This window comes from Ctenopharyngodon idella, chromosome 12 (assembly GCF_019924925.1).
Source record: "Ctenopharyngodon idella isolate HZGC_01 chromosome 12, HZGC01, whole genome shotgun sequence".
Lineage (NCBI taxonomy): Eukaryota > Metazoa > Chordata > Actinopteri > Cypriniformes > Xenocyprididae > Ctenopharyngodon > Ctenopharyngodon idella.
In genome coordinates this window covers 31,335,010-31,360,507 of record NC_067231.1, presented here as the reverse complement: position 1 = coordinate 31,360,507, position 25,498 = coordinate 31,335,010, and the positions used below count along the sequence as shown (strand labels likewise).

Below are 25,498 nucleotides of genomic sequence, written 5' to 3'. Positions count from 1 at the left end.
TAGTCTTTTCTTTACTCTGATGTTTCATTAGACACTAACAAACGCATCTCGGTGGTTTTGGATGCAGTTCCCATCGCTGCACAGATCACTTTGATTTTCACTGCATGTTCATTGAGATAATCACTTCGCGATCACTGCAACAATTTTGATCACTGCACAATCAGCACGATCACTGTGATGATCACTGCACAATCGCTGTGATGATAACTGCAGTGATCACTGGGACAATCATTGTGATGATCACTGCACAATCACTGGAACGATCACTGCACAATCACTACTTGATCACTGTGACAATCATTGTGAAACTCACTGCATGATCACTGTGATGATAAAACTGCGACGATCACTGGAACAATCACTGTGATGATCACTGCAACAATCACTATGATCACTGTGACGATAACTGCAACGATCACTGGGACAACCACTGCGACAATCACCAGGACAATAACTGCAACAATAACTGCGACAATCACTGTGATGATCACTGCACAGTCACTACATGATCACTGTGAAACTCACTGCATCATCACTGCACAATCGCTGTGACGATAACTATGATCACTGCACAATCGCTGTGATGATAACTGCAACGATCACTGACAATCACTGTGATGATCACTGTGACAATAACTGCAACGATCACTGCGATGATCACTGTGACGATAACTATGATCACTGCACAATCACTGTGATGAGCACTGCACTATCACTACATGATCACTGTGAAACTCACTGCATCATCACTATGACGATAACTGCAACGATCACTGGGACAACCACTGTGACAATAACTGCAACAATCACTGACAATCACTGTGACGATCACTACATAATCACTGTGAAACTCACTGCATCATCACTGCACAATCACTGTGATGGTAACTGCAACGATCACTGTGACAATCACTGTGATGATCACTGCACAATCACTGCATAATCACTACATGATCACTGCAACGATCACTATGATGATCACTGCATGATCACTGCACCCACAGTTGTGGGTCATTTTGTAGCTGTTGTTAAAAGAGTCTCATGTGATTTACTTGCTCATACAGGCGTGTGTTCATCTCATTTTTGTCATTCAGCTCTAGACAATCATCATTTTGTCACTGTTTTTATGTATTGCTTTGACAATCATCAGTTGGTGTGTAAATTAGTCCAGGATTCGGAGCATGTATTGTCTTTTTAGGATCGCAGGGAATGACTATAAATCACTTGAACAGAAAAGAAACAGTAGCAGGTTCATCACTCACTGACCCGTTTCCCATGATGTCATCAAAATGTGCCTATGGGAATATTAAATGGTATAATGATCAATAAATGAACATCAGCAGGTCTAAACACAGTTCCGGCATCTAAACATCAGAATGTGCAGCTGCAGGGACGAGAATCAACCACTGAGTTAACAGGCTGAAACACATTAGTCAAACAAATTAGTATTTGGATCAATAAGACAAAACGACACAGAAGCGCTCGACCAATCACAAGCTTCACACGGCTCTTTCACAGAATCACCAGCAACATCTGACGCTCCGTCGAGTTCATAAATGACAATAATAACCCATCAGTTTTCATTCAGGTCTGATTGTGGAGTAGTTATTGATCCGGATGCTGCTAAAAGCTCGCGTCACGTGACCAAATCATACTGTCAATCATTTCATCACCTTCAACTTTGACCCCACAGATGAATCCAGTCAATGTGGGTCACATGATGACTGATGTTGGATGTGCTTTGAGATGAGAACATCTTTATTGCATAAAAAGATCATTACATTTAATCTTATAGGTGAAATCCGTCTCAAAACACAACGACCAACTAGCAGCCCGTTTGTGTTTCGACTGGAGGTGCATTCTGGGTAATAATTCAGGAATGCTTTTCTCACTTTCACATCCACTGTTTTTGCCCTGGAATCGTCTTCAAATGAAGCAATAAAGCGTACCATTGCCGAGTGTTCAATCTGAGTCTAAAATTAACAATATCTCAGTGGCTTCTGGTCTCGAGGTCGAGGCGTGTATGTGGGTCGTGCGTGTCGATGACGTGCTCGTGTGTCGTGAGAAACGCTCCGAGGGTTCACATGTTACTTTAGAAGCATGAGATCATAGCAGACTCTTTCTGATCATACAAAGCAAGTGAAACGTTTGTTCCTGATGTCCTGAAAGCTTCTGTGAGATCTTGACCTGAAGTGCTTCACACCAGGATATAATAAACTGACACAGATTATGGTTTCCTGTATTTTAAAGGTGCGGCACATGAGAGGATTCAGGAGTGAGTGTGAGGACAGACTCATGAAAGGGCAACAAACACTTACATCAGTTAAATATGGCACAGTAATATCTGATCTGTGTGAGGAGGTGTTTGTCAAATTATCGAGGAATTAAAAGTCTGATTGTCTGTAACTGATATTTGTGGCCTGGTTTCAGTTTCGCCTGCAGGAATGGAGGAACTCGACACTCAAACGAAGTGGCACATTAGTTCAGCTAAACTAAACATGAGCGCTTATTACATTTATTCTACTCAATTTATTATTTTAAATGTATTTGTTTACTTAATTAATTATTATCTTACATATTTTGTACACTGCCTTTCTCTGAACTTTCCCCTGGAGACGCCATGTTTAGAGCGTGATGTTGGCGCTGATGTGACTTGATTTCTGATGTCGAACCCACTTCACTGTGAGCCGGTACTGGAGCAGGATCGAGACATTCATTACAAGATTTGCCTCGGCACTGCAGCAGCCGGACAAGGAAGTCAATTTTCCAATTTAGCAAACTCAAAGATGACAGGAAACGGCGCAATTTGGTGCCGTCAGTGCAGATGAGGGTAATTATCTCTAAAATCAACGCCATTTCATATGAAGCTCAAGTCATAATAATGAGAGCGATGGAGTCATTACTGTTAATTAGAGGAATTAGTAACATCATTTAACAAACGCACAAATAATGTTTAGGATATTGAAGCAGTAGCCGAAGCCATTAGACAGAAGCAAAGCTTTTTAATGCAATAATTGCATGTTCTACACAATCTCTGGAAAGGGTGTATGTGTGTGTCGAGTCGAGTCGAGCAGCTGTACACAAGAACAACCTGCCCGTCCACTCAGTTAACAAACAAAAGCGTTTCTGCCTGTGGATTTGATTGGTTTTCATGCTTATAATTATTATGAATTCATTAAACTGTCACAATTTAAATAATTAATGTTGTCATCACATGCTATCAGAATTATTGTGAATACAAGTTTCCTAGTCATAAATTGGACATGAACGCCCTCTCCCAGTATTTACTACTGGAAAAATCAGAGATAGTTGGCTGAGTTGGGCATGCCATAAACTTTAAACATGGCGGTGGGGAGAATGATTGCTTCTGTGACTGGTATTCTGTACCAGTCTGAGTTTCATGGTCTAAGTTTCCTAGTTGGAGTGTTCTGGTCATAAATTTCTAGTTGGAAATTCCTAGTTGGAAATTTCTAGTCGGAAATTCCTAGTTGGAAATTCCTAGTCTGAGATTCCTAGTTGGAGTGTCCTAGTCAGAAATTCCTAGTCGGAAATTAATAGTCAGAAATTCCTAGTTGGAAAATGGACATTAAATTGGACATGCCCTCTCAAGTCATATTTAATACTGGGAATCTCAAGAGATAAATTTGATGCCAGAGTTTCTGAGTTGGGCATACCATAAACCTTAAACATGGCGGTGAGGAGAATGATTGCTGCTGTGAATGGAATTCTTCATTAGTTGTACCACAGCAGCTACATCACCTTGTCATTAAAGCAGTGCATATTTACATATATGAATAATCATTTGAAGCATGTTGAATGTTTTATACACAGTGATGCTGCTTACATATGCTATCAGAATTATTGTAAATATGAGTTTCCAAATCCGAGTTTCCTAGTTGGAAATTCCTAGTCTGAGTTTCCTAGTTGGAAATTCCTAGTCGGAAATTCCTAGTCTGAAATTGGACATGAATGCCCTCTCAAATCATATTTACTACTGGGAAACTCAGAGATAATTTTGATGCCAGAGTTTCTGAGTGGGGCATACCATAAACTTTAAACATGGCGGTGGGGAGAATGATTGCTGCTGTGACTGGTATTCTTTACCAGTCTGAGTTTCATGGTCTAAGTTTCCTAGTTGGAGTGTTCTGGTTGGAAATTTCTAGTTGGAAATTACTAGTTGAAAATTCCTAGTCTGAGATTCCTAGTTGGAGTGTCCTAGTCCGAAATTCCTAGTCGGAAATTAATAGTCAGAAAATCCTAGTTGGAAATTCCTTGTTGGAGTTTCCTAGTTGGAAAATGGACATGAAATTGGACATGCCCTCGCAAGTCATATTTAATACTGGGAATCTCAAGAGAAAATTTTGATGCCAGAGTTTCTGAGTTGGGCATACCAGTGCATACATATATGAATAATCATTTGAAGCATGCTGAATGTTTTATACACAGTGATGGTGCTTACATATGCTATAAGAATTACTGTAAATATGAGTTTCCAAATCCAAGTTACCTAGTTGAAAATTCCTAGTCTGATTTTCCTAGTTGGAAATTCCTTGTCGGAAATTCCTAGTTGGAGTTTCATAGTTGGAAATTCCTAGTCGGAAATTGGACATGAATGCCCTCTCAAGTCATATTTACTACTAGGAAACTCAGAGATAATTTTGATGCCAGAGTTTCTGAGTTGGGCATACCATAAACTTTAAACATGGCAGTGGGGAGAATGATTGCTTTTGTGACTGGTATTCTTTACCAGTCTGAGTTTCATGGTCTAAGTTTCCTAGTTGGAGTGTTCTGGTCGGAAATTTCTAGTCGGAAATTCCAAGTCTGAGTTTCCTAGTTGAAAATTCCTAGTCTAAGATTCCTAGTTGGAGTGTCCTAGTCAGAAATTCCTAGTTGGAAATTAATAGTCAGAAATTCCTAGTTGGAAATTGGTCGTGAATGCCCTCTCAAGTCGTATTTACTACTGGGAAACTCAGAGACAATTTTGATACCAGAGTGTCCGACTTGAGAGCAGTTGCTCTTGCTGCTGTGACTAGTATTCTTCATTCATTTTTCCACAACAGCTACATTGCCTTGTCATTAAAACACTACATATTTACATTTATACAACAGTTCTTTCTTGTTCTCAATCCGATTGGCTGAGAACAATACGATATAATATTATGGCCTTCAGAATTATCATAAACACGACTTTCCTAGTCAGAAATTCAGTCAGTTTCCTAGTCAAGTAGTAGATATTTACATATATGAATAACCATTCGAAGCTTATTGAATGGTTTATTCCAGAACTGTCAGCAAGCTATCTAGATAGCATGGTGAATGTTTATATGGTTGTCAACAAATGAGACACATTCTATTCAAAATTAAATATCTTTAATACATTTTGGCCTTAATATTTCCTCAAGAAACAGGCAAGAATAAACCTGGTGTCCACCATGATTGCTATTCTTTCCAACAAAGCACTTGAACGTGACAAGCTCTTAATCACAACTTCAGATATATTAAATTTGAGGATGGTGGTGATCATATTTAGGGGCCCATGACTCTAAAGTTTGAGTTTGATGTCCATCTCAAAGTAGATTCAGCTGAGTGTGATCCTCATGTAATTCAGATGAATGAGTGTTGTCAGAGCTGCTGTTACTGTACACATACAAGACAAAACAGATCAACTACCGTCACTGAGAAGAAGCTCATGCTGAGCAAGTTCAAGTTAACATGTTTGCAGCTACAATCTGAATAAGACACGGCAAAAACATGACACTGATTCCAAACTTCTATCATGAAAAATGACACTGACACTCAGTGAATAAAAGGATGTTTTACTGTTTCTTAAAACATTGAAATACAAACACTGACGGGCAGAACACATACAATTAGAAATATAAACATTTATTCAATTAAACACAAAGACAGAATACAGAGACAGACAGACAGACATGATGAAAGGTGTTTTTGTGTTAAATGGGTGGCAACGGTAAGTGTTGAACGACGTTGAATCTCTGCAGGCCTCACGTGGATCTGTGAACACAAGAGCACAAACATCACATCAGTCTCATCTCATCACAAGCGTAAACAGGACCGAAACATTCAGAAACACCTGCTCACCTGTCAATCAAACACTGATGAACGAAAAGAAATAACCACTTGATCAATATATATCTATATCTGAAAAAGCCGCACATGTACATGCACAGACTTCAGTGTGTCTGTCACACACACAGCTGGAGTCAGACGCTCGTATCGATCACCGCAGGAAATTCAATCGGAGCTTCTGCTAAACCTCTTTCTGATGACATTACTGGAGAAACAGACACTGCTGAATGTTTGTCTATAAAGAGCTGAATGATCACGCAGCATTTGATGTCAAACCTCATCTACTTTGTAGTTTCCAAACAATATTCACAGGTGGAAAGAGCGGCCCAGACTTCAACTGGTTTATGAGATTTATTTGAAAGGATCAAAGCAGGTCAAAAGGTCAGACTCACTTGGGTTTGGTCTCGGCGTCTGTGACCTGGCGGATGTAGACGGCGTCGGCGGGGTGAGAGATGTCTCCCTGCTCCTGCATGTACGAGGAGGCGATGGCCAGCAGGGATCCGTCCATACTGAACGCCAGAGACGCGATGCTGGTCGGGTAACGGTGGAACTGACACAAACGCTTCTTGTTGAACGGATCCCAAATGTTCACGAAGCCGTCGGAACCGCCTGCGCACAAACACAGCGTCACTCTCAGAGTCTCAGAATTCATCTTTGTTTGAAGTTTTTTCCCCAACAAAATTTGAGTTTATTTTACATTCTATTCATTTCAATGACATCCAAGTAACGTTCATATGGCAGCGATACACAGATATAATGTCACGTGGTCAGTTACGCAGACACAATAAATGTGTTTGCAATTACAACTCATAATGATTACAATATAAGAATAATCTTACAATATTGAGACTTCTAGAATATCTGTAAATCGTTGTTTCTCTTTTTGTGTTCGCCAGTACATCAAAGTATCAATCAAAGTATTAATTTTCATGTGGTCTCTGTGTGAATATGGTTTTGCCTCTGCAGCACAATATAATGATTGTTTTCAAACAGGTTTCCCATCATACATTGGTCAGATGAACCTCCGGAACCGAATACAAATATGATCAAAATTTATTAAAATTAAGTGTTTCTCAATAAGAAAGCCATTCTTCATGTAATGAGTGTGAGTGTGCAGTCGGTACCGGTGGCAAACGTGTTGTGGACGCTGTGGAAGGAGATGGCGTTGACCGGATACACCTGCTCGATGCCGTTCTCCTTCAGTCTGTGGCACTTGAAGGCGTATTTCTTCTTCTGCACCTCCAGACTGGGGTCCAGATACTCCACCGCAACTCGGCCCTCGATGGAGCTCAACACGTAACCCTGAAACACAGCAGGAGCCGAGCGACAGACGCCAGTTTAACAGAGCGCTCACGTTAAACGCTGCATTGATAAGAAAAATACAGTGATTTCTGTCTCACTACACAAACATATTTGGTGTAGAAACAATTTTCACTCAATAATTGATAGTACATTTCACAAGTAATTACAAAGAAACAGTAAGTAACACTGAATCAAATGTTAAATTTCAAAAACTGAAATAGTATTTTCTTGTAAAACGTATTCTGATGATCATTTTTATTAAAATCATTTTTTTTTTTACAGTGTATTTCCTTGGAATAACAGCCATGAAGTATAAAATCTGATGAGAATTGACCGTCATGAATCAAACTGTTAGGAGTGTCACATTTAGACTCAATTATACAAAACAGATAGTTAGGGTTAGGGACTTCATGGCTAAATAAAACACAAACACGAAGGTCGTGAGCGACACGCAGCATTTCACAGCCGTCGGTCTTTGTTTCACCTGTTTGTTGGGGAACGCTCGTATGCAGCGCGTCTGATATTTCAGGCTGGATTCTCGTCTCTGCTGCACGTATCCCATGTTCCTCAAATCCCACACGAGCACGCGCCGCCCCGCCGTCCCCACGATCAGCCGGTCTCCGGCCACCGACAGCGTGTAGACCTGAAACACAGCCAGCCATCGCATCAGACGCCGCTCACCCGACAGAACCACATGACTCCCTCACGACTCCTCACTACCTTCTCCGGCTGCGTGAAGGTCCCGGCGTTGCAGGGCGTTCTGGGATCCCACAGCCGCACGGACATATCCCAGCTGCCCGTGACCATGACGTTCACCTCCGGACAGTATTCCACACAGCGAATAGGAGCATCGTGAGTCCCGACGATCGTGTCTGAGGAAGAGCCGTTACACACAACAATCAGGATCCTTTGTTTACTAAAAAAGTGATAGTTCACTCAAAAATGAAAACTATCCTATGATTTACTCACCCTCAAGCCATCCTAAGTGTATATGACTATCTTCTTTCAGACGAACACAATTGGAATTATATTAAAAAATATCCTGGCTCTTACAAGCTTTATAATGGGGGTGAGATTTTGAAGCCCAAAAGTGCATCGATCCATCATAAAAGTAATTCATACGACTCCAGAGGGTTAATAAAGACCTTCTGAAGCAAATCGATGGGTTTTTGTAAGAAAAATAGCCATCTTTTATAACTTTATGGCACTTAAGACATCGTTAAAACAGTCATGTGACTGCAGTGGTTCAACCTTAATGTTATGAAGAGACGAGAATACTTTTTGTGTGCAAAAACAAAACAAAAATAATGACTTTATTCAACAATCTCTTCCCTTCCCTGTCATTATCCTCACACTGTGTCCTATACAGACGCAATGCGATAAGATTCCAACGACAAACAATTTGTCTGTCCACACCAGACGTGACTATGAGAAGCGATAAAGTAAATCAAAAATCACAGCCAATCAGAAGAGCGCATGGGCGGGCTCTCTCTGCAAGCTCCCGGCACTCGCAACAAAATTGATAAGTACGTAATCAAATTCATGAATATTACACCATTTTAACATGATTAAAAATATATACGTTCCTGAAACAATCTTTGTCATAGAATACACTTGTCTGTTCACAATGAGTTTACAACATTCTTGTTTCCTTTTATTTATTTTGAAGATCTGAGGTAAATTGTCCGTTGTTGCTTTCAGTACGGCTATAAAAGACACAAAATGATATTCAAACTCACATTAGATGCTTTTAACATTAAATAAAGCACATAAACAGTACCTGAGATTATCAGTATTATACTTTGTGTTGTATTTCACAGAGAAATAGAAACCGTTTCTAAAATAGAATCAATGCATGTTGCCGTCGCGGCTAGTTAGAATAAAAACTCAGATTAAAATACCTTTTATCACGTGTCTGGTTAGGACACGGAGTTACGCAGGTGACGCAGTAACACAGTGAAGGCTTCCGTGTTTACATCCGAACACCGGCTCAGTATTGGCCAAAGCTGATCATGTGATCCACACGACGCATGCATGTGATGCTGACGCAGGAGCCGGCCAATAATGAGTCGGCGTTCTGACATAGAACTTGGAAGTGCTGGACGTAAACAACGTATGAGAATGACACAGAAGAGAAGAGATTGTTGAATGAAGTCGTTATTTTTGCGCACAAAAGTATTCTCGTCTCTTCATAACATTAAGGTTGAACCACTGCAGTCACATGACTGTTTTAAGGATGTCTTTAGTACCTTTCTGGTCCTTAAATGGACGAGTCATAAACCTCTCGGATTTCATCAAAAATATCTTAATTTGTGTTCTGAAGATGAATAAAGGTCTTACGGGTGTGGAACGACATGAGGGTGAGTAATTAATGACAGAAAATTTATTTTTGGGTGAGCTAACCCTTTAAACTCACCCTGATCCGTGTTGAGATCATGAGTCTTCAGCTGGTTGTCCAGACCGCCGCTCCACGCGTGAGTCGGATCCTGTCGAAACAGCAGCAAACAAAGAGTTAAAGCGCGAAGACAAACGCAGACGTGATTTTCCAGGATTTCCGCCGCACTCACATAGAAAGCGCAGTCCAGCACCGGCGCCAGATGCTGATACTTCATCCTCATGCTGTTTGCGCTGACATCATACAGACGGACCGTACAGTCCCACGACGACACCAGCAGGAACTGAGCCGAGGCCGGGCTGAACTTGACGGCGGAGACGCTGTCGTCCGGCCCCTGGGTCAGCTTGAACTCGTTGGCTCCGGTCATCTGAACACATTACTGACTGTTTTAAAACCCTCATCATCGCTAGTACAACCTGTATAAATTTCTTTGTTTGACTATACAAAAAGGAAGATATTTGGAAGAATGTTTGTAACCAAGCAGATCTCGCCCCCCATTGACTAACATAATATTATGTAAGTCAATGGGGGGCGAGATTTGTTTGGTTACAAACATTCGTCTAAGTATCTTACAATTTTTTACAGGTTTGGAACAACATGAGGGGGAGTAAATGATGACAATTTTCATTTTTTAGGTGAACTATCCCTTTAAGATTAGTCACAGAATAAAATGCATGTTTGTAACTGAAAGCGACTCACATTGATATGTCTTAAAATGTCAGAGCCATTGTTTTGAAAACTCAAACTAGGACCGAAAGTAATAATAACGAAACTCAAGTAAGTTTAAATCACATTCTAAAGACTGTATGTATTTAAACTCTAAACTCGCGTGAATGAAGCACTGCGCAGTCGATAAAGACTGACTGTAACCGTCAGTGTTCATTCAGAGCTCAAACTCCCGCTGTGAAACGCGAGTAAAACTCTCTGAAATACAGTCAATGTTTTATATTTTCGGAAACGTGTATTAAAATAAGCAGAATGTCCGTTAATTCTCACCGCGCTGCTCTGATCTGCTCCTGTTCTGCCGCTCATCGGCGCTCTACTCTGATTGGATGCGTTCACAACAGAGCTCTGCGCTCATTGGTCCGTTTCAAAACTCCCTCTAATGTTCTCTAGTGGTGATTGGTTACAAGGATGAACTTCCGGGCATGAACGAGAACATGGCAGAAACACGAAAGAACAAAATACCGCGAGATGTTGCGTATTTCCGTTTGTTGAATATTTCAGACTTTTTCTTTTCATTTCATTTCTTTAGAAATATGATCAAGGCCAGTATCGCCGCCTAAATCGTGTTTATTTTTTAAAAATATGTGTTACATTTGAAGTACAAAATGAGGAATCGAAGCATTTTAACGTTATATTTGAACTTTGAATTATGTAATCAAAAGGAATTTTCCAACAGCTGCGATTCTTCAACATTACAAAGAATTATATTCGAATAAATCAAATAAAGGCTCTATTCCTTTCATTAAGAAATATTTCATTATTCATGTGCTTCATCGTGTATCTGATTATTAGTATTACCAGCTGCTGTGATTGTTTTTCATTGAAATAATTTAGATCCAGATTTTGTTGTTCGGGTGAGTGGAATACAGATGTCATCACAGAAACATTTATTTTCTTAAAGATTAAAGCACATATTTGTGACTGCAGACACAATTAAAACATTTAAAATGTTCTTTAAAGAAACATTAAAAAATATTAGACTGTTGAATCTCTGTATCATAACAGAAATTTAACCAGAAACATCGAAATTCAGAGCTGCTCAGGAAGCGCGGGAAAACACCCGATTCGCTTCTTCAGTCGCGTGTTTCTGTAAATCTCTCCGCATCTTCATCATCTTCATCTTCATCTCCTCTGGACTCGCTTTTGTCCTGTTTGAAGCAAACATATGCTAGTTTTCGTGAAAATATCTTAAAGATGTAAAACACGTCATACCCGAGAATCCAGATTCAACATTAAACTAGCTTAAAAATGAGTAGTTGCTGACGAGCTTCACAAATAATCAGTTATTAATTATGAATCAGACTTTACTGTTTTCTGAGCAGAACGAGCTGATGATGGTTAAAAAAAACAACCTCTTATTTGGCCTTTACTCCTTGAAAATATGAATAATACGTTCCCGGAGTTCGGAAGATGATCCGGTGTCACTCCAGCCAATCTGAACGCGTGACTCACGAGTCTATTTTCTTTTAATTAATATCGACAGATTAGAAAATGCAGCTGCTTCATGATAGGCTATCAAAGGAATGATTAGACTTTTATTGTGTGTTTATTGTATATTTTATAGCTTATAAGATTTTAATATTTTAGTTTGAGAATATTTCCTATTCACGAATATCAACGAAAATGTCAACAAATATAACATTGCGCACTGATGGCTAAGAAATATTAGCACGATACTGTTGGGAAACGTTGATCATTTGCGAGAATCAAACACAACACTCCTAAAAATAAAGGTTATTTATTGGCATCGATGGTTCAGTGAAGAACCTTTAACATCCATTGAATCTTTCCGCACAAAAGGTTCTAAGAAAAAGAAGAAAAAAATGATCACTGAACGGTTCTTTGAGGAACCAGAAATGGTGTTGAAATCTTTATTTTTAAGGGTGAATAATTTGCGGGTTTTTTATAATGCTTCAGATGCATTAAATACTGTTTAAAAATTATTTTTTTTGGCGCCAGCAACATATATTTTAATAAACGTGATCTGAGCTAATGACTAAAATTCAATGTTTTGCATTTTTTAAAGGTTAATTTCCGTGTAAAATACCCTAGGCTATATGTCATAAAACACAGACTGATGATGATTGTTAATTGTTTTCATCTAAAGGTAAATAAAGAACAATAATGATGCCGCTTCATGACAATAATAACTGAGTTTATAACGACAACAGAAGCGCTTTATTTAGCCTGACTTCATCTAAACACATTCAGTGATGAACATTTATTTATGATCATATAAAAACTGTCGGAAATCCTCTAAAATCCCCAGACAAGCTCACTGAGCAGTTAAACACAATGATTCATAATTCATCGTTTCTGACGTTTTCAGACAATAAAATATTCACTAGTGCATGACAAATACAGTCAATAACAATTGATTTCAAATGAAAATCTGCATGTCCTCTTTTAAATGTTACAGCGTGATTAAAAATACACCGGAAAACAAAAACAAAAACGTTGTTTTCCCAACATTTCCCTTTGAAATGATGAAACAATTTTTTTCCTCTGCGGCTGACAACACACTGTTTATGGAAAAATAATAACAGCCTTATATACAAAAAATACGTATTAACTTCATCTTTTCAGTCCTGCTCGAGAACTCCCGTTAAAGCACAGGTGCTTGTGCAGGTGTGTCACTCTTCCGACAGGTAAGTTAGTTTGAGGTTGAGTCTCTCTGGTCCTCACACGGGTCTGATCAGGGAATGCGGGTAGTAAAGTGCGTGCGTGAAGGTCAGCCCCGCGGCGCGCGCGCTCTCCGCGTGCTCGTGGTACAGGATAGGCACGCGCACGATCCTCTGCGCGTGACTGAGGTTCGCGGCCTCCAGTTCGGCGGCGATCTGCCGCTTCCACTTATTCCGCCGGTTCTGGAACCAGATCTTCACCTGCGTCTCGGTCAGGCGGAGCGACGCGGCGAGTCCGGCGCGTTCCGAGCTGCTCAGGTAGCGCTTCATGTCGAAGGTGGACTCGAGCTGGAACACCTGCGCGCGGGAAAACACGGTGCGGGTCTTTTTCTTGCGGCAAAGTTTCTTCTGAGAGCTTTCCTCCGTCTTCTGCTCGTCCGAGTCACTTTCCTCCAGAAGAACGTCATCATCCTCGTCTTTGGGATCCGGATCATCCGCTTCTGATTTCAGCGCTTCTGTCGAGTCTCGGATTCGATCTGAAACAAACAAATATTAAACATTAAAATAAGAGTTTGAGAAGTTTAACGTGAATCTACACTCTAAAAAAACACTGGGTTGAAAACAACCCAAGTTGGGTTGAAAACAAACCCAGAGATTGGGTTAAATGTTTGACCCAACCTGCTGGGCAGTTTTATTGAACTCAACTATTGATTAAAAATGACTGTATTGCTTGTTTAAAATGAACCCAAATGTTGGGAATTAACATTTAGCCTATTAATATGTTTAATAAATGAACATTTAGACTATTAATACGTTTAATTAATAATTAAACAATAAACATTTATTAATTTGCTTATTAATAAATGTTGACATTTTGATTATTATTGTTGCCTCTATAGTCTGATTTTTAATTTCCAACATTTGGGTTCATTTTAAACAAGTAATACAATATTTTTTAAACACTAGTTGAGTTAAATAAAATTACCCAGCAGGCTGGGTCAAACATTTAACCCAATCGCTGGTTTTGTCCATTTTCAACCCAACTTGGGTTGTTTTTAACCCAGCATTTTTTAATAACCAGAATACACTCTTAAAAATAAAGGCGTTTTTCGCAGTGATGTCACTGAAGCAGCATTTTTGGTTCACAAAAAAACATTTTTTTTCTTTTATTTAGATTTTATTATCTAAAGAACATTTTTCCACTATAAAGAACCTCTTTGTGCAATGGAAAGTTTCTATGGATGTTAAAGGTTCGATGCCAAAGAAAAATAAATAATTAAATTAGTTTGAGCAGTAAAACTCCTTTTAATCACAACTAATGCTGGTCTCTCTCTCACCCGCGGGTGTGTTCGGGTGTCCGGTGACTCCGGTCGGGCAGCACCAGGATCCGAACCGCAGGAAACTGAGATCCGGAACTCTGGAGAGGGAGAGGCTCATGTGAGCTCTGGGTTTGTCGGGTTTGTTCAGCAGGTTCTTGATAGAAAACGGAGAATCTTTGACGACTTGTGTTTTTTCCTCCATCGGTGAAACTGAATGTCACTGATGATGATGATGATGATGATGAAGATGAAGAAAGTTACTCCAGTCCGAACGGAGAATCACCGCAGCTCTGATCCACATGCGGAGAAATGACGCCGAATCAAGCACTGACTGGAAGTAGATGATGGAAATCAAAAGGTAAAGACAGAGAGAGAGAGAGAGAGAGAGAGAGAGAGAGAGAGAGGTGCGCGCGCGCGTCTTCCATAACAACTCATCTACATTTCCTGCTAACAAAATTTTATAAGGCTGTTAGATTGGGGATGGATGAAAAGCCAATTCCTCCCAAAAAATATAACAATCAAATCAAATAAAATGTAAAATTAAAAAAAGCGCAGAATGTAAAGTGTATAAAAACTATAAACATTTATTTTGATTAACGTATATTGTATAAATAATAAAAACACGACACTTGCACTAGCTGACTTGCATTAAAATATCGATGAAATCTATTGATTAAATATAATAGTTCAACAGTCATCTCAGTGTTTTTGTGAGAGCAAAACTCATAAAATCTATTCTAATTTAAAGTGTTAGTTCACCCAAAAATGAAATTTCTGTCATTTATTACTCTCCCTCATGTCGTTCCACACCCGTAAGACCTTCGTTCATCTTCAGAACACAAATTAAGATATTTTTGATGAAATCCGAGAGGTATAGCCTATGACTTGTCCATTTAAGGACACTTTCAAGGTCCAGAAAGGTACTAAAGACGTCGTTAAAACAGTCATGTGACTGCAGTGGATCAACCTTAATGTTATGAAGAGACGAGAATACTTTTTGTGCGCAAAAACAAAACAAAAATAACCACTTTATTCAACAATCTCTTCTCTTCTGTGTCATTATCTTACACAGGTGACACACAGTGAAGCTTCCATGTTTACGTCTGAATGCCGGCTCAGTATTGGCCAAAGTGGATCACGTGATCAGCACGACACATGCGGCCAATAATTAATCATTCTGATGTAGAACCTGGAAGCGCTGGACGTAAACAACGTATGAGAATGACACAGAAGAGAAGAGATTGTTGAATAAAGTGGTTATTTTTGTTTTGTTTTTGCGCACAAAAAGTATTCTCGTCTCTTCATAACATTAATGTTGAACCACTGCAGTCACATGACTGTTTTAACGATGTCTTTAGTACCTTTCTGGACCTTGAAAGTGTTGATTATATTGCTGTCTATGGACGAGTCATATACCTCTCAGATTTCATCAAAAATATCTTAATTTGTGTTCTGAAGATGAACGAAGGTCCTACAGGTGTGGAACGACATGAGGGTGAGTAATTAATGAGAGAAAATTCATTTTTGGGTGAACTAACACTTTAAAAGGTTTTTAAGTAGATGTTTGAAACAAAAAAACAAACTTTCTTGACTGATACTCAGGCCACTATATCCCTATTTTATCAATATAAGACTAGTTTATGTTATTTGTAATATTTTAACTGCACAAAATAGATGGACCATGTTCCTTCTTTTATGTGCAGTGCGGATGTGTAAACGAGCAGCGCCATCCAGCGGCCAGACGCCGCATGCGCAGAAACAGACTGAGGGATCGAGGAATGAGACCACGTGAGACCACCAGTCCTGCGCTGCCACCTGCTGCTCGACACACACACACACACACACACACACACACACACACACCTGGATAATCTAATAACCATTAAGAGAATTAGCTAGAAAATTATTAATGCAATATAATTATTTATTTATTTATTACACCTGAAGATAACTCAATTGAGTTAGAAACTTATTATTGTGAATGACCTTTGAAATATGACTTTGGCGACACCAATTGGTGAAAGCAAGCGCTGCACATCCAAAAGTATATTAAATTAATAACATTTGTTTAATTATTTATTTTTCCATTTAAATGTATAGGACGTGTGTAAGGCATTTTAAAAGGGAAAATATTAATTATTTTTTTGGATAGAATTAGATCTAAAAAGGATTTTACAGCCAAAGATAATCTTGTCTTCTGTTCTTCAGAAAATCACGTCCTTCTGCTTTTAAGTCCTAGAAATCAATGTGTTGATTTGAAGAACTTCATGAACATTTTTTTTAATCTTCAAAGATCAATATAGATGTTTTATTTTTCCTTAAAAGTTTCTATTTGTTTGTTACTTGAATTTTGTTTTAGTATGCCAGTATTCTTTGCATAGAATAGTCTGTGTCACATGATGGTTCGAATGAAACACAATCAAACAGAATTTATAAAACATTCTTTTATAACAAAACACATCCGTGAGGAATAGAGTTACACACCCGGCCTTTTATAAAGCATCTCACATAGTCAAAACACAGGAAAAGACCTGAGGACATTTGACACAAAATTGTGCAAAGTGTTTCGATTTCAGCAAAACAGATGCAATACAAAATAGTGTTTCATCATTTCATAATAAAATCTGTTTTTGATATAAACACAGGCAGAGACACATCATCACAAACAGGCACAAATGCATATTCTCTTAAATATGTAGAACTTTGTTATTAATTAATAATATCACTTCAATGCAAACAGAAATTCTGCTTAATTCAATCATTGTACAGCAAAGCAGGAAAAATGCATATTTTCTGTCATATATGCTCAGAGATTGGCAATATTTAATTTGTGCATAATATTCTCAGTTTAGATCCTGATATTCAAATGCAGCATAAGAAAATCCAGGAAGGTGTTAAAGAAGAAACAAACACCTGCTGTTCTTCAGCATCATGTAAACAGGCACAGAGAAACGCTCACTGACGATATATGGATATTAAACACTAGCTTGATCTATTCCTCATGTAATATTTCTCATTTAAATAATTCATACGCAGAATAAAGGGGCGGGGCCTGGTTGAGTTAGTTAGTAGTGTGTTGAAACTGGCGGTTATGGTAAGGGGCGGGACATTTCCCAAACACCAATCACAACACACTGCTCCAGCCGACCAATCAGAGCACAGTGTGCTTTTCAGAAGGAGGGGCTTCATAGAGACAGGAACTAAACAGAGCGTTACTGACAGACTGGGAAGAGAGGAGCTGAACAATGGAGAATATGAGGAAAATAATCAACAATCAAGCAGGAAAGCTTGTTCTAGTACTTTGAGAAAGAGCATAATATGACAAACTACTTTCGGACACAGACTGTGTTTTTAATGGGTCGTTTAAAACTTACTTTGTACAACATCATGGATATATGGAAAAATAAATCAAGCTCCAATACAGTTCTTCATTGTGATTGTGATGTTTTACAGACACAATCTTTGAAGGTCACCGTGCTCTACAGCACCATCTGGTGGCATCCCTCTGCCCACTTCAGTACGGTGAAGATCTCGGATCTCTTTTCTCTGGGTTCTAGTTGAACCCGCAGCAGCCTGTCGTCTCTCTCTCCGGCTCCATCACGTCATGAAGGTGAAATCTGGGCTCGACGGGCAGCTGGACCGAGTGTCTCACCAGCTCCCTGTAGAGGACAGATGAAGAATTACACACATCCTGCAACATTTCACATTTGTTTAATGAATGTAATACATTTTCTTTTAGTATTCAGATTCTGCAAGAATGCTGGAACAAACTCACTTTGCCACAGTCATAAAGGCCTCGTCGACGTTGAGTCCGGTCTTGGCACTGGTCTCCAGGAAAATGACTCCATACTCCTGCCAAAACCATGTTTAAAGAGTTTAAATGTGAATGAAGCGCTAAACTTTGTATATATATTTTCTCCATGTTTTCCATGACTGTGTGAGCTGATATAAGTGTTCATGATCAGAGATGAAACACTGGAACAGATGGAGCATGATGAATGATTCGACTCACTCTGGCGAGCTTCTCTCCGTCTTCACGTCGGATCACTCTGGAGCTGGACATGTCCGACTGAAGAGACACACGTACAGTTACAGTTATGATTTATACAATGTGTGCTCCAATCTCAAAGTCCTCTTACCTTGTTTCCAAGCAACATGATGACCACATCGTCCTGAGCATATTCATGGATCTCAGTAAGCCACGCCTACAACAAAATATCCAACCAATCAGAAGCCTCTAATATTCTAATCAGATTGAGGAAGTATTTCTCTCTGTTAGATTTTTATTTCAACAAAAATGTGCTTGAAATTCAGCTGACTATAAACCTCAATATTACTATAATTTATTTGTGCATAGAATAAGTACAAATCATGCTTGAAATGAAGTGTGTTGACTGTAAAAGAGTTCGTACCCTTGTGTTGTCAAAGGATGATTTGCTGGTGATGTCATAGAGCAGGAGAAGCGCTGAAAGATCAACAATATAATGATCATTGAATACAATATGAATACAGTATCCTACAATATGTCATGATTTCTCACCCTGAGCGTCTCTGTAATATGCATGTGTGACGCTGCGAAATCTCTCCTGTCCTGCCGTGTCCCAGATCTGAGACAGAAACACCATCTGTTATAATGATCAGTTTGCTTTATGATTCTCATGAACGTGTGTCAGCGTCATTCACCTGTAATTTCACCTTCAGCTCGTCCACTGTAAGAACTTTATTCTGACGAGGGAAAAGCAGTGAATGTGGATCATAACATCTACAGTCCTGTTTAAAGTTCATTATTGGTATGATATGATTGATTAATGTGGTCAATTACCGTAAATCCGATTCCCACTGTGGCAGAAAAAGATCCAGGGATGAATTTCCCTTGATCAAACTGAACCAGTAGAGAAGTCTTTCCCACTCCACTGTCTCCCACCAGGATGGTCTACGAGAGGAGAAGAGAGTGCGATTTTACATGCATGTTGTTTTTCAAAATCATAAAAGTTTATTTCTAGGTTTAAATGGAAAAAAATCCCAACTTTGCAATGCTGTCTCAGACTTCTAGACCCACAGAAGGTGAAAAGAGATATTATATAGAAATCATGCACAAACCCTAACCCACCATACCATAAAACACTGAAATCATCATCATCACATATCATAAAACACTGAAATCATCATATATCATAACACTATAATCACCATAATCACATATCATAAAACACTGAAATCATCATATATCATAACATTATAATCACCATAATCACATTTCATAAAACACTGAAATCATCATATATCATAACACTATAATCACCATAATCACATATCATAAAACACTGAAATCATCATATATCATAACATTATAATCACCATAATCACATTTCATAAAACACTGAAATCATCATATATCATAACATTATAATCACCATAATCACATTTCATAAAACACTGAAATCATCATATATCATAACATTATCATAAAACACCGAAATCATCATATATCATAACATTATAATCACCATCATCACATATCATAAAACACCAAAATCATCAAATATCATAACATTATAATCACCAGCATCACATATCATAAAACACCGAAATCATCATATATCATAACATTATCATAAAACACCGAAATCATCATATATCATAACATTATCATAAAACACCGAAATCATCATATATCATAACATTATAATCACCATCATCACATATCATAAAACACCAAAATCATCATATATCATAACATTATCATAAAACACCGAAATCATCATATATCATAACATTATAATCACCATCATCACATATCATAAAACACCAAAATCATCATATATCATAACATTATAATCACCATCATCACATATCATAAAACACTGAAATCATCATATATCATAACATTATAATCACCATCATCACATATCATAAAACACCAAAATCATCATATATCATAACATTATCATAAAACACCGAAATCATCATATATCATAACATTATAATCACCATCATCACATATCATAAAACACCAAAATCATCATATATCATAACATTATAATCACCATCATCACATATCATAAAACACCAAAATCATCATATATCATAACATTATAATCACCATCATCACATATCATAATACAGCATAATTACCATCATCACATAACACTATAATCATCATAATCACTGACGGATGAACAAAACATTAAATATTGAACAGTGGAGTTTCATGATATTGCAGATTTAAATGAAAACACACAGAAATCATACAATCATCGCTGTCTCAGATGAAGAGAGACACTCAGAATACGACATTACTAGAACATTTAGAAACATGTTGAATCTTTTAAAGAAATGTCTTGACTGTTTTATGTATCAGTCTGCGGCCCCCGTTGAAACGTCCATCGCTATGTGAAGTCACAGATAAGTGCTGGTGCCGATGGAGGTGTGCTGTTGCCATAACAACAGAGTCTGACATAACGCCCAACCCCAACAGGAAGTAATCAGGCAGAAGAAACACAGATGCTTTGGAACTCATCATTCACTCATCAGGATCACGGCTGAATTAGATTTTTATTCAGATGTTTTAGTTTTACTGCGAGTGTCAGAAAACTGTCTCTTGCGGAAGACTGATTGTTGGGATTCAAAAGGAAGGATGAATGAAACACGTGAGTGTGTGTCTTTATTTAGTGAGAAGACTTGTGTCAGTTTTATTCTGTTATGTAACAGGCACTTTAGAATAAACAGAGAATAACAAACCCATCCAGAGACCCAAGGCTAAAACACACACAGCCTCTAGACTACAGCTAGTGTGTGTGTGTGTGTTCTACATAAACCACTGTAGCACTAAATACACTAAATACTATACACTATAAGCACCACCATCACATACCAAAACACACCATGCACTATATTCACCATCATCACATATCATAAAACACTGAAATCATCATATATCATAACATTATAATCACCATCATCACATATCATAAAACACTGAAATCATCATATATCATAACACTATAATCACCATAATCACATATCATAAAACACTGAAATCATCACATATAATAACACTATAATTACCATCATCACATATCATAATACAGCATAATTACCACATTCACAAATCACAACAAACTATATTCAGATCATCATGTACAATGAAATAGGCTTCTGAAATCATCATAACCATCATCACATATCATAATACACTATAATGATCTACACATAACACACTATAATTACAATCATCACATATCATAACACACTATAATCGCAGTGTAATCACCACAGAGAAGACACTATTATTACAGTTATTATCAATGATTGTAAGAATCTCTGCGACTGACAGTGGAAAATAATTTATCCACAGTGTGTTGCATTATGCCTGAAATTATTAATAATTTAACAAACATCTAGACAAGTCTCAGCATCACATACAGTGCATGAAATGAATATCACAAACACAACGCACATGAATAAACGTCACATCAACACATATTCTCATTCTGTCAAACATCTGGCAGAAATGTCAATATCAAGAAAATATCAAGTTTACTGGTTGATTAATAATTATTACCTTGTGCGTTAAATCCTGATTATAAGCGACGCCCGCTGCGCTGATCTGATCCATCACTGAGCGCTCGCTCTCACGGGGCGCGCTGCGCGTCTCCGCCGATGACGCAACAACAGAAAATCTACGTCATTTCCACACCAATAAACTCATTATAACAAGCTAACAAACAAACACTGAAAAATGCAATGTTTTAAAACACAGAAATGCATGTAACTAGTTTGTTTAATATGACGGCATTATACAATAATTCTACCATATGTTAAACACGTCTTGTTCTTGAGACATTCAATAAAAAACCGAGAAAAAGAAACACAAAGTGCACAACACACTGATTAAAAAAATAACCCAGCAAATGGGTTAATGTATAAAACCCAGAAAGCTGGGTAAAAATAACCCAGCATGTGTTCTGTCCAACATTTACCCAATACTGGGTTGCCAAATAACCCAAATTGGGTCGTTTTTAACCCAGCTTTTTTTTAGAGTGGAGTTTTATTATTAATAATAATGATAATAACAATAACCGTGACACAAAACACACTAACTGGCTACACTAAATGTTCACAAATTAAATAATAATAATCACAAATGCACAGATGAGTTTTAATGGTGACCACTAGATGGCAGTACAGACTAAAATAATAGCCTTGTTACTGAACACCTCATTTTCAAAAGGACTGTAAATATTAAAGTAAAAGTTCACTCAAAATGTAACATCTACTCATTTACTCACCCAATCCCTCCAAACTCATATGACAAAATAAAAAAATGATAAAGTTTCAGTTTGTGTAACATTTTTAAACGTTACAAATTGTTTCAGAACGTTCAGAGAACATTGAAATGTAACATTCGCATAATGTTTGAAGAATGATAAAATGGAATGTTTCCTTAACATCCACATAACGTTTTTAAAATGTGTCACATTGTGAATTTTGAGAGAAGATTCAGAAATAACGTTTTTATAACTCAATGGGAACGTTAACAAAACGTTCTTAGAACATGTTATTGTTAGCAGGTGAGATCCTTGTAAATATCAGGGTATCCTATAAGAATAATCATTCAGAACCATGTTTTTATTCACATTTATACATTTGACAGACACTTTTGGCAGTGTGCTCATATTTGATCATGACATGTTCTAGGACAGATGCTGCTGAGTGAGTGTTCTTCCAGAGGCCAGTGGGACACAATGTTCCACATCAGATAGACGAGTTTTCCTCTGATGGGTTTCTTTAAAGGTCAGCAATGCTGGAAAACTGAAAGAAAGTCACTTATCTTAATTTACCTGAAAAACACAGATTAAACCTGTACAGATGTAGGTTCATCATCATCATCATCATCATCATCTCCCCAGACTGGGCCTCAAGCACTCAAGAATAAAAACAGAATCTTTTTCTACCATCTGACATTGTTCTCATAGTTTCCTAAGCAGAGCTGCAGTTCACTTCATAGATGACTGTGGTCAAATCTGGAGGCAATTCTGAGCAAAACTTCACTGCAATCAGCTGAAACCTGATGTAGTTGGAATGTGAAGAAGGCAGACGTGGTTTACAGTGCGGTTTCACAGATGTTAGACTTGCATTGCTGTTTAAATGGCAAAACAAATTCATTTACATTAATATTTCATGCACTGTAAAAAAGAATTGTTGGTTTAACTTAAAGTTACTTGGTCGCCTTCAAATTTTGAGTTCACTGAAATTAAAAATTTGAGTTAATACAACGAAGACGGTTTAATCAATAGAAACTCAAAATATTATGTTATCTGTTCTGAACTACATTAATTGAGTTGATTTGACAAAAGAAAAAATGTGATAAATCATGAAAATAATTTTTTACAGTGTGGAAAACAAACATTTCTGAAATGCAAATGAAGGTGAGTCTAACAAATCTGCTACTACAAATACTGACTAACATGATTTTTTAAAGATTGTTGGAGTATGTTTTACAAGAAAGGAAAGAAAAATGTGCTCATTTTCACATTTAAAACTGGGTCACATTCAGATGCCTTTGGATGCATGAGGATTTATTTATTTTTATTTATCCAAAAATTCCTCTTGGACTAACACTCGTCTTACCAAGAAACACAAGCATCAAAGACAACATACAACAACATCATATATGTATCCATATCTATTCCCAAGCTGATGTCCGTTGGAACTGTGGGAGACTAATTGTGGTGGGAATAACAATGAACAATAGCTCTGGTTGCCCACGTCAGAACATTCCTGAACATTCCATTGTCTGATCTCTCAGTCTGTCGACCCGCACTGTTTACCAACCACAAGACTGAAACTCAACACAGAGCTGAACTTGTGTACAGCAGAATTAGAGATGATGAAGAGCCTCTCAGGTCATCAGCTCTCGAACATGCTGTTGCACAGGGGAAAAGCGGATGGTTTGTAAATGTGCGAGACCTTCCTGGCCCAGTTTCTCACAGAGATCTGCTCCAAGAACCAGAAAACCCTGGCATGCGTGATGGAGGCTTATAGAAGACCAGGCATGCCTGGAATCTCCTGCTCATCAGATTCTCATCAAGGTCCTGTTAGACCAGTTTTTTGAGTGTCTGAAAAGCTCAGGTCATAAATATCCCAGACACTCATTTCCTGTGAGTGAAGGGATGGGCTGATATATCAGATATATGAGATGTTCATGTAGGGTTGAATTATGTACTTTTCTCATTGCTTTTTATACACTCTAAAAACGCTGGGTTAAAAACAACCCAAGTTGGGTTGAAAATGGACAAACCCAGTGATTGGGTTGTTTTAGCCCAGCGGTTGGGTTAAATGTTTGCCCAACATGCTGGGTGGTTTTATTTAACTCAACTATTGATTAAAAATGACTGTATTTCTTGCTTAAAATGAACCCAAAATAGGTTGGAAATTAACATTTATTAATAAGTTTAATGCATAATAATTAAACAACAAACATTTATTAAATTGCTTATTAATAAATGTTCACCTTTTGATTATTATTGTTGCCTCTAGTAATTATGTGTATGATTTTTAATTTCAAACCTATTTTGGGTTCAATTTAAGCCAGACATATAGTAATTTTTAAACAATAATTGAGTTAAAAAACTGCCCAGCAAGTTGGGCAAACATTTAACCCAACCGCTGGGTCAAAACAACCCGAATCGCTGGGTTTGTCCATTTTCAACCCAACTTGGGTTGTTTTTAACCCAGCATTTCTTAGGGTGTGTGATTCAACAGCAATTATCAATGGCAGTTTCGCTCAAGAAAGCAAAACTTTCTGTTCGTCCCTCTTGATCAGAACGTCTGCTAAATGGCTTAAATGTAAATCTTTTCCCAGCTTTTCTATGACCGTGGGAAACCTGGAAAAAAGATTTACATTCAAGGGAAAAGGCCTGGGAAAATCTTGAATCCTCAATTGAACCTCATTCCAACTAAAATCCTTACAACAAACAAACAAATAAATAAATAGAATTTAGCAAGTGGTGCAGGCTTTATTTTGTTTTAGGTATTCACAA

At 37.9% G+C, this 25,498-nt stretch overlaps 3 protein-coding genes across 5 annotated transcripts; all 3 read right to left on the bottom strand.

Moving 5' to 3' along the window:
* Positions 1–5,800: 5,800 nt before the first annotated feature.
* bub3 (BUB3 mitotic checkpoint protein) lies at positions 5,801–10,962 on the bottom strand. 3 transcript variants are annotated; one of them, XM_051915403.1, is made up of 8 exons: positions 10,784–10,962; positions 9,960–10,154; positions 9,809–9,878; positions 8,113–8,264; positions 7,877–8,035; positions 7,215–7,392; positions 6,483–6,699; positions 5,801–6,015 (listed from the first exon to the last, which is right to left on the bottom strand). In XM_051915403.1, exons 1-8 carry the CDS (start codon positions 10,817–10,819, stop codon positions 6,006–6,008), a joined length of 1,017 nt encoding a protein of 338 aa, XP_051771363.1. In that variant the 5' UTR covers positions 10,820–10,962; the 3' UTR covers positions 5,801–6,005. The 3 variants fall into 3 exon arrangements, with proteins under 3 accessions (XP_051771363.1, XP_051771365.1, XP_051771364.1); XM_051915405.1 differs by lacking the exon at positions 10,784–10,962 and adding an exon at positions 10,487–10,745; XM_051915404.1 differs by lacking the exon at positions 5,801–6,015 and having other exon boundaries at positions 6,479–6,699.
* A 1,300-nt stretch (positions 10,963–12,262) lies between these two features.
* Positions 12,263–14,836, bottom strand: hmx3b (H6 family homeobox 3b). Its single transcript, XM_051914917.1, has 2 exons — positions 14,472–14,836; positions 12,263–13,670 (listed from the first exon to the last, which is right to left on the bottom strand). Exons 1-2 carry the CDS (start codon positions 14,653–14,655, stop codon positions 13,195–13,197), a joined length of 660 nt encoding a protein of 219 aa, XP_051770877.1. The 5' UTR covers positions 14,656–14,836; the 3' UTR covers positions 12,263–13,194.
* A 2,046-nt stretch (positions 14,837–16,882) lies between these two features.
* On the bottom strand, positions 16,883–22,136 carry LOC127524149 (ras-related protein Rab-37). Its single transcript, XM_051915550.1, has 9 exons — positions 22,018–22,136; positions 19,276–19,386; positions 19,137–19,178; positions 18,994–19,060; positions 18,866–18,918; positions 18,593–18,658; positions 18,466–18,522; positions 18,229–18,305; positions 16,883–18,112 (listed from the first exon to the last, which is right to left on the bottom strand). The coding sequence occupies exons 1-9, from the start codon at positions 22,069–22,071 to the stop codon at positions 18,007–18,009; spliced, it is 633 nt and encodes a 210-aa protein (XP_051771510.1). The 5' UTR covers positions 22,072–22,136; the 3' UTR covers positions 16,883–18,006.
* Positions 22,137–25,498: the final 3,362 nt, after the last annotated feature.